Source organism: Borostomias antarcticus (genome assembly GCF_949987555.1).
Source record: "Borostomias antarcticus genome assembly, chromosome: 16".
Taxonomy (NCBI): Eukaryota; Metazoa; Chordata; class Actinopteri; order Stomiiformes; family Stomiidae; genus Borostomias; species Borostomias antarcticus.
This window is the reverse complement of record NC_140249.1, coordinates 24,207,757-24,217,756: the sequence shown is the minus strand read 5'-3', so window position 1 is coordinate 24,217,756 and position 10,000 is coordinate 24,207,757. Positions and strand designations below refer to the sequence as shown.

Sequence of the window (10,000 nt, the reverse complement as noted above, 5' to 3'; positions counted from 1 at the left end):
GAAGCAGCGGCTAACATCTGCGTTCTGCTCCAGGCTCTGCTCTCCTGTCCAGAGGACAACAACGCGCGGTCGAGGACGGACAAACTGACCGGCCGCGTCTTTGTGTCAACCTGTCCCTGTTCAGGTCAACTGTCCTCTACTGCTGTCCTTCGCTGGGGAGACTTACAGGTTTGTGACCCGGCTGCTTAACGCCGGGACTCATGGGATACGTAGTCTCAGTAGCAGCAGAGGAATGAACGCACTTCAAACAAAGTGTGACAGGTGCTCGAGAAAAATGTATGAACTTAAGACAGAGAGAATTTCCACAAACTGTATGTACTGTAGCTCCCATGGTGAGTTTAATAAATAGGGCACGTTTCAGCCAAAATGGCCTTCTTCAGGTGCAATGAAGGGCACAACGTTTCGGACAAAATGGCCTTCTTCAGGTGCAGTTAAAGAAGGCCATTTTGGCCGAAACGTGCCTTATTTATTCACTCCCACTCACCGTGGGAGCTACATACATTCTCTCTGTCTTAAGATACGTAGTCTCGCCACGCCAGACTTTATAGATCTCCACTTCCAGAGCCCGGAGACGTCTCCAATCAAAATCCTCCCTAGAACAGCGCCGAAAACCGACCCGGCCAATCAGAACCACTCCCTACATCTCCAATAGGGTGAAAGACCCGCCTTACAGGAAATGATGTCCTCCAAACAAACTGGAGAGGAGAATCAAAACAAAACATTCACCGCCCCGTTAGGAAGCACCTCCCTAAAGACTCTGGATTGGTTCTGCAAGGCAGTTTTTTTTTTTCAACCTCTCAAATTGTTTCCACCCACTTTTAGCGACAAAAGCTGGATGAATGTCTTCAGTCTCGTTTACAGACTGACTCAAACCTGGAGGAATGTCTTCCGTCTCTAGTTGAGCGCAGGGCTTAAGTAGCCGGACCCTAACCAGGCTAACCAGGTTAACTAACCAGCAGAACCAGTAGAACCAGTAGAACCAGCAGAACCAGCAGAACCATTAGAACCATTAGAACCAGCAGAACCAGCAGAAGCACTTACAGGTACATGAGGATCAGGCTTGTCATCACCAGGACGAAGCGGCTCAGGCTGGAGTAGAAGTAGACGATGCTGAGGAAGACGGCCAATCGCGCGGCGGTGTACACCCAGTCCAGCCAATCCCGGTCCAGATCCTCCTCGTCCTCCATCACGGGCCCGCCCTGCGCGTTCATCCGCAGGTTCTGATTGGCCGCTCCGGGGTTGATGAAGCCGGGGTTCTGTGCGTCCTGGTTGGCCGGGAGGTTGTCGATGGGGTTCTGATTGGGCAGGGCCGCGGCGACGGGGGCCGGGTGGGCGGCGACGGCGGGGTAGGGGGCGGGGCCGACGGTGGCGGGGGCCAATGGCGCAGAGGCTGCCGCCGCCAACGCTGCATGGCTATTGGTGGAAACAGGAGACAGAGAGACTTAGACAGCCTGGATCACACAGGCTACATCACTTCCTCTCACTACATCACTTCCTCTCACTACATCACTTCCTCTCACTACATCACTTCCTCTCACTGCATCACTTCCTCTCACTACATCACTTCCTCTCACTACATCACTTCCTCTCACTACATCACTTCCTCTCACTACATCACTTCCTCTCACTACATCACTTCCTCTCACTACATCACTTCCTCTCACTACATCACTTCCTCTCACTACATCACTTCCTCTCACTACATCACTTCCTCTCACTGCATCACTTCCTCTCACTGCATCACTTCCTCTCTCTACATCACTTCCTCTCACTACATCACTTCCTCTCACTACATCACTTCCTCTCACTACATCACTTCCTCTCACTACATCACTTCCTCTCACTACATCACTTCCTCTCACTACATCACTTCCTCTCTCTGCTCTTCCACCTGACTGACTGAGGCAGCGTGTAGCACGGAGTAGAGAAGTATAGATGTAGTATACTCAGTGAGTATAGATATAGTATACTCAGTGTGTAGCAGGGTGTGGTAGAGTAGTATAGATGTAGATGTAGTATACTCAGTGAGTATAGATATAGTATACTCAGTGAGTAGCAGGGTGTGGTAGAGCAGTATACTGTAGTTGTAGTATACTTAGTGAGTATAGATATAGTATACTCAGTGTGTAGCAGGGTTTGGTAGAGCAGTATACATGTAGTATATTCAGTCTTACTACCACTATCCTCCCTCTTAAGCACCTACAGCATTTTTAGTTTGCTATTCTTGCACTTTGCCTTCAGCACTAGATGATGCTCTTAGTCACTTGTCTTAGAAAGGAGATGCACTTGTGAGTTCTGGTGAGTAGTAGCACACTGGCTTCCTACGTTAAATACAATTATTCTAATTCACTTTAGATAAAAGTATCAGCTAAATGACTGTAATGTAAAATGTAATAATGTACTCCGTGTGTAGCACGGTGAGATAAGAGCAGTATATACAGTATGTAGTATAGAGGTAGTACTCACTACTTCATGTAGTACTTGCGTGGTATAGAGGTAGTACTCATGTAGTACTGGTGTAGTAGAGGTAGTATTCATGTAGTACTGGTGTAGTAGAGGTAGTACTCATGTAGTACTGGTGTAGTAGAGGTAGTACTCATGTAGTACTGGTGTAGTAGAGGTAGTACTCATGTAGTACTGGTGTAGTAGAGGTAGTACTCATGTAGTACTGGTGTAGTAGAGGTAGTACTCATGTAGTACTGGTGTAGTAGAGGTAGTACTGGTGTAGTATACTGGTGTAGTAGAGGTAGTACTGGTGTAGTATACTGGTGTAGTAGAGGTAGTACTCATGTGGAACTGGTGTAGTATAGACTAGTACTCACTACTGCATGTAGTACTGGTGTAGTAGAGGTAGTACTCATGTAGTACTAGTGTAGTAGAGGTAGTACTCATGTAGTACTGGTGTAGTATAGACTAGTACTCATGTAGTACTGGTGTAGTAGAGGTAGTACTCATGTAGTATTGGTGTAGCAGAGGTAGTACTCATGTAGTACTGGTGTAGTATAGACTAGTACTCACTACTGCATGTAGTACTGGTGTAGTAGAGGTAGTACTCATGTAGTACTAGTGTAGTAGAGGTAGTACTCATGTAGTACTGGTGTAGTATAGACTAGTACTCATGTAGTACTGGTGTAGTAGAGGTAGTACTCATGTAGTGTTGGTGTAGTAGAGGTAGTACTCATGTAGTACTGGTGTAGTAGAGGTAGTACTCATGTAGTACTGGTGTAGTATAGTGGTGTAGTATAGACTAGTACTCACTACTGCATGTAGTACTGGTGTAGTATAGACTAGTAATCATGTAGTACTGGTGTACTACTGGTGTAGTATAGACTAGTACTCACTACTGCATGTAGTACTGGTGTGGTAGAGGTAGTACTCATGTAGTACTGGTGTAGTATAGACTAGTACTCACTACTGCATGTAGTACTGGTGTAGTATAGACTAGTACTCACTACTGCATGTAGTACTGGCGTGGTAGAGGTAGTACTCATGTAGTACTGGTGTAGTAGAGGTAGTACTCATGTAGTACTGGTGTAGTATAGTGGTGTAGTATAGTGGTGTAGTATAGACTAGTACTCACTACTGCATGTAGTACTGGCGTGGTAGAGGTAGTACTCATGTAGTACTGGTGTAGTAGAGGTAGTACTCATGTAGTACTGGTGTAGTATAGTGGTGTAGTATAGACTAGTACTCACTACTGCATGTAGTACTGGCGTGGTAGAGGTAGTACTCATGTAGTACTGGTGTAGTATAGACTAGTACTCACTACTGCATGTAGTACTGGCGAGCGTAGAGGTAGTACTGGTGTAGTACTCATGTAGTACTGGTGTAGTATAGAGTAGTACTCACTACTGCATGTAGTACTGGCGAGCGTAGAGGTAGTACTGGTGTAGTACTCATGTAGTACTGGTGTAGTATAGACTAGTACTCACTACTGCATGTAGTACTGGTGTAGTAGAGGTAGTACTCATGTAGTACTGGTGTAGTATAGACTAGTACTCACTACTGCATGTAGTACTGGCGAGCGTAGACGTGCTGCAGCCAGAGCAGCTGCTGGGGGCTGTAGAGGGAGTAGGTGGGGAACGCTGGGGGGGTCATCTCTGCTGGGCCCGGCCTGGGGGGGGGGCAGACGGGCAGACGGGGGGGGGGGACAGACAGACAGACGGGGGGGGGACAGACGGGCAGACAGACGGGCAGATGGGTAGACAGACAGACAGACAACTAGTTATTCAATATAGAAGAACAGAGTCAGTTCTATTGGGTACTATAGAAAAACATCTGAACAGCCAACTACCCACAGACAGACAGACAAGACAGGCAGACAGACAGACAGACAGACAGACAGACAGACAGACAGACAGACAGACAGACAGGCAGACAGACAGACAGGCAGCGGGGGCTTGGTTGCCAGGTAACTCACGTCGCAGCGGCCGGCCAGACTGCTGAGGTGGGGGTGGTGGGCGTGGCCTGGACCGGGGTCGCCGTGGAGACCGGGGGCGGGGCCGGGTGTCTGCGTTGTCTGAGCTCTGAGCCGGCGGGCACCGAGGGGGGGGCGTCGGCACCCTGGGGGCTCAGGGGGGGAGAGGAGGATGGCTGCTCCGGGCCTCGGACCTGGAGAAAAGACCAGGATGTTAGACTGGGTCAGTATCCCAGGGGGACCAGGATGTTAGACTGGGTCAGTATCCCAGGGAGACCAGGATGTTAGACTGGGTCAGTATCCCAGGGCCCAGGGGGACCAGGATGTTAGACTGGGTCAATATCCCATGGCCCAGGGGGACCAGGATGTTAGACTGTGTCAATATCCCAGGGCCCAGGGGGACCAGGATGTTGAATTGGTTGATGGAAGCAGAAATCAGGACTCCACCCACTTTAGAAGGGTTTAGGTTTTTGGGAAGACAGGACGCAAACCAAGAAGCCTGTTATAAGAAATCCCCTAAGAGATTTACATAAGTGTCCATCCGTTTGACTGCACAGCTACTGTACACAAACACACTACACACACTACACACTACACAAACACACTACACACACACTACACACACTACACAAACACACTACACACACTACACAAACACACAACACACACTACACAAACACACTACACACACTACACACACTACACACACTACACAAACACACTACACACACTGCACACACTACACAAACACACTACACACACTACACAAACACACTACACAGAGAAACTTTACAGAGTGAGGAGAAATCTCAGAACTATATTTAGGTCTAATTAAGTTCTGAGAGATGTAAAGTTATACTCTCTAGGGGGATGCTAACTAGCCTAGCGTGTCCTCCAGCTCCCCCCCATCTCTCCCCCGTCTCCCCCTCAGTCCGCCAGGACGAACAGGACCCTGAAGGTAAACGCTGCCATCGCCCTCACAAACTAACTGAGAACAGGCCGGACTGTCGTTCTTCCGACTGGATTTGGCAAAAGGTTTGTTCCTCTGCCTGACAGGAGGGGTCAGCCTGGAGGGGTCAGCCTGGAGGGGTCAGCCTGGAGGGGTCAGCCTGGAGGGGTCAGCCTGGAGGGGTCAGCCTGTCCAGACGCGTCCTCCCGCTCACTGAGAGCATTAGAGACAGGGGGGGAAGTCCAGACTGATCGATGGAGTGAAAGTGAAAGTGAGCTGGCGAGATCAGGCTGGTCTCATGAGGCTGGTCTCGCTGAGCTGGTCTGGTTCCTGTCGGCTGCTCCTCCCCTCAACAGCTGCTGCTTCCTGTTTAAACACTTCGCTGCTTCCTGTTTAAACACTTCGCAATGTTGTCGTTTTTACTCTCAAATTATTTCCACCCACTTTAAGCGACAAAATCTGAATGAAAGTCCTCTGACTCTAGTTGAGCGAAGTGTGTAGACTGAAGTGTGTAGAGACTGAAGTGTGTAAGTGTGTAGACTGAAGTGTGTAGACTGAAGTGTGTAGACTGAAGTGTGTAGAGACTGAAGTGTGTAGAGAGACTGAAGTGTGTAGAGAGACTGAAGTGTGTAGACTGAAGTGTGTAGAGACTGAAGTGTGTATACTGAAGTGTGTAGACTGAAGTGTGTAAGTGTGTAGACTGAAGTGTGTAGACTGAAGTGTGTAAGTGTGTAGACTGAAGTGTGTGGACTGAAGTGTGTAGACTGAAGTGTGTAGAGACTGAAGTGTGTATACTGAAGTGTGTAGACTGAAGTGTGTAAGTGTGTAGACTGAAGTGTGTAGACTGAAGTGTGTAGAGACTGAAGTGTGTAGAGAGACTGAAGTGTGTAGACTGAAGTGTGTAGAGACTGAAGTGTGTAAGTGTGTAGAGACTGAAGTGTGTAAGTGTGAAGACTGAAGTGTGTAGACTGAAGTGTGTAGACTGAAGTGTGTATACTGAAGTGTGTAGACTGAAGTGTGTAAGTGTGTAGACTGAAGTGTGTAGGGACTGAAGTGTGTAGAGACTGAAGTGTGTAGAGACTGAAGTGTGTAGAGAGACTGAAGTGTGTAGACTGAAGTGTGTAGACTGAAGTGTGTAGACTGAAGTGTGTAGAGACTGAAGTGTGTAAGTGTGTAGAGACTGAAGTGTGTAGACTGAAGTGTGTAGACTGAAGTGTGTAGAGACTGAAGTGTGTAGTAGAGACTGAAGTGTGTAGAGACTGAAGTGTGTAGTAGAGACTGAAGTGTGTAGACTGAAGTGTGTAGTAGAGACTGAAGTGTGTAGACTGAAGTGTGTAGAGACTGAAGTGTGTAGACTGAAGTGTGTAGAGTGAAGTGTGTAGACTGAAGTGTGCAGACTGACGTGTGTAGAGAGAGAGACTGACTGGTGAGTCTAGTTCATGCTCACCCAGGAGAAAGGGGACAGGAATGAGGAAACTCCTGTTTATAGATAAGCATCAGCCTATCCTGTTAGTGTCAATAAAGTTGGTTGGTATGTGGTCTTACCTTGGGCCGGGCTCCCAGCGGTCCCGTGGTCCTGACGGCACACACCAGGTGCAGCATGGGAGTTGTGTCCGTCTGCAGGGGGAGGGACAGGAAGATGAGGCTCCGCCCCCAAACCAGCTCCCACGCCCTAAACCATAGACCCTCAACTATAGACTCTATATTAAACTAAACCATAGACCCTCAACTATAGACTCTATATTCAATTAAACCATAGACCCTACATTCAACTATATACCCTACATTCAACTATAGACCCTATATTCAATTAAACCATAGACCCTACATTCAACTATAGACCCTACATTCAACTATAGACCCTACATTCAACTATAGACCCTATATTCAACTATAGACCCTATATTCAACTATAGACCCTATATTCAACTAAACCATAGACCCTGTATTCAACTAAACTATAAACCCTATATTCAACTAAACTATAGACCCTATATTCAACTAAACCATAGACCCTGTATTCAACTAAACTATAAACCCTATATTCAACTAAACTATAGACCCTATATTCAACTAAACTATAAACCCTATATTCAACTAAACTATAGACCCTGTATTCAACTAAACCATAGACCCTATATTCATGTGAATAATTTGAGGGTATTTCACAGGTAAAAGCAATATGGATACAGCTTCAACTTGCCCTCTAATTGGATGATAGAAATCACCCCCGGCGACAACCACCATATCCACACTGTCTAGTTCATTCAGATCTACACAAGGGCACAGGGAGTAGGAGCTAGGAGGGAAGGACTAGGACGTGGGGAAAAGGTTGTAGGGACTGTGGGGGCCTTTTGGAACAAGGCCTGACTGATTAGACTGGCCCACAGGGAACTACCGGATCAACGCCACCTGGACCAGAATGTTCCACCTGGACCAGAATGTTCCACCTGGACCAGAATGTTCCACCTGGACCAGAATGTTCCACCTGGACCAGAATGTTCTCTTAGAACCGGCTGTTGTGACACACATACTAACATCCGGCTAGGGTAAAACTAAAACATTGTCATTTGAATGTCAATGTCAATGGGAGACTCAAGATGATTCAATAAAGTCAAAGTGGTCACACTTTACGGGTCACAAAAAACATTAGTTAACTGTTAACTAATGCTTATTTAGGTTTAGGTTCGGTTACTAATGTTAATTAATACCTTAGTTAAGGTTAGGGTTAGGGTTAGGTGAGTTAACCTTAGTTAACATAAATAACATTAGTAAATGGTTAATAGAGACATAAGTTAACTGTGACTTAATGCTTAATAATGCATTAACTAATGCTTATTAATGTACCCTTATTGTAAAGTGTTACCGTCAAAGTCATGTAAACACAACCGATTTCGGTGTAACACCAGACAGGAATATGGGTCCCAAAGACACAGCGGTGAACGCCAGGAGCTCCTGTTCAACAATGTCTCTCCCTGTTTGGGTCCAAAACAATAGTTCTGAGGAGCTTCCATCTCCGTGGGCCCTGGAGAACAGGTCAGACCCCTAAATAACGGGTCGGACCCGTTCTGCTCGGATCTCTGTTACAGTAACAGGAGAAGTCTTTGGTGTCCGCAGACAAAAGCGTGGAATGAAAGACGAACACACTCAGAACAGAACAATCGGTCGACTCACGCCGTTCAGATTCACTTCGTGGCAGACGGGCAGTAGAGAGAAAGAACTCCACGCCGTCTGCTTCACTTGCACTAAATCAGTTTATAAAGTACGTTTTGGTCACATGACCTTTATCAGGTGTGTGTGGGAGTTCCTTCCATCTACCAAAGGTGGCCATCAGCTTTTCAACGCACCTGTCATACTACAGATGAAGTTCGACTCTTTAATGACAGAGAGACAGACACACACACACACCTGTCTGAAGATGTCCCGGACGTGCAGGTGGTCTTGGAGCAGTTTGCCAGAGTAGATGAGCCTCTGATCAGCCACAGCCTGGGGGGGAAACGATGACACATGTTAGAATAACACACACACACATACACACACACACACACACACACACACACACACACAAACACACACACACACACACACACACATTCCCTCACTCTCTCTCTCTCTCTCTCTCTGTCTGTCACACACACACACACACACACACACACACACACACACACACACACACACACTGCAGATCGAACAGTATAAGAACATAATCAAGCTACAGAGAAATATGAAGATTAAGACAGTCCTAGTTCACACAGAAACCCAAACCATGTATCAGGACCTCAGCTCAGCTGTGCGTGGGCTTCCCGAGGTTAGCTGGGTAGGATTAGCATGTAGCATGCTGGCTAGCTCCACATCGACACAACCAACTGAACCCGGACTCACCGGGTTGTTGGGGTACACCCTGGAGATATGACCCTTCAGATCCTTCACCGTCCAGACCAGCTCGACCCCCTCCACCGTCTGGTCCCCGTGGGCCTGGTTAGGCGCTTTGATCACGACCGTGATCGTCTGGAAACCCTGGTGATCCATTTTGGTTCTTGTCCCCTCTCTCTCTCCTTCTTTCTCTCTCTCTCTCCCTCTCTCTCTCGCACACACATACACTCTCTCTCTATGTCTCTCTCTCTCTCTCTCTCTCCCTCTCTCTCTCTGCTGGAACTATACAATGTATCCTTTAAACTAACAACGCAGCGGATACAAAGTTTCACCTAAAACGATCGATCAGAAGTAGCGAGCTGTTTGGTCGCAGTGAAACTTTGTATCTGGGAGAGAGAGACGGCCTGTGGTGGGAGAGACCAGCTGTGGTGAGAGAGACCAGTTGACATACCAGGGAGGGCTGGTTCACTTGTTTCCAAACACACTGTGGCCCCACGTGATTGGCCAGCCACGACTCGTGATCAGACGTGGAGGCAGGGAGTGTTCCGTCCCACGGCGCATGCGCAGCGTGACGGGCCTGGTTGACGGTGTTGCGTCAGTCAGTCAGCTGGGTGATGTATTCATGTGTATTAAACTAGCTGGGTGATATATTCATGTGTATTAAACTAGCTGGGTGATGTATTCATGTGTATTAAACTAGCTGGGTGATGTATTCATGTGTATTAAACTAGCTGGGTGATATATTCATGTGTATTAAACTA

At 47.3% G+C, this 10,000-nt stretch overlaps 1 protein-coding gene across 1 annotated transcript in view; it reads right to left on the bottom strand.

The window, feature by feature from the left end:
- The window catches only part of herpud1 (homocysteine-inducible, endoplasmic reticulum stress-inducible, ubiquitin-like domain member 1), a 13,296-nt gene extending 3,673 nt beyond the window's left edge, over positions 1 to 9,623 (bottom strand). Inside the window, exons 1-6 of the mRNA XM_084450913.1 lie at positions 9,249 to 9,623; positions 8,775 to 8,852; positions 6,912 to 6,983; positions 4,421 to 4,611; positions 4,004 to 4,114; positions 1,042 to 1,413 (exon numbers count right to left, since the gene is read on the bottom strand). Of these exons, the coding sequence (XP_084307039.1) occupies positions 1,042 to 1,413; positions 4,004 to 4,114; positions 4,421 to 4,611; positions 6,912 to 6,983; positions 8,775 to 8,852; positions 9,249 to 9,395 (971 nt within the window). The 5' untranslated portion in view covers positions 9,396 to 9,623. The remainder of the gene's footprint in view (positions 1 to 1,041; positions 1,414 to 4,003; positions 4,115 to 4,420; positions 4,612 to 6,911; positions 6,984 to 8,774; positions 8,853 to 9,248) is intronic.
- Positions 9,624 to 10,000: the final 377 nt, after the last annotated feature.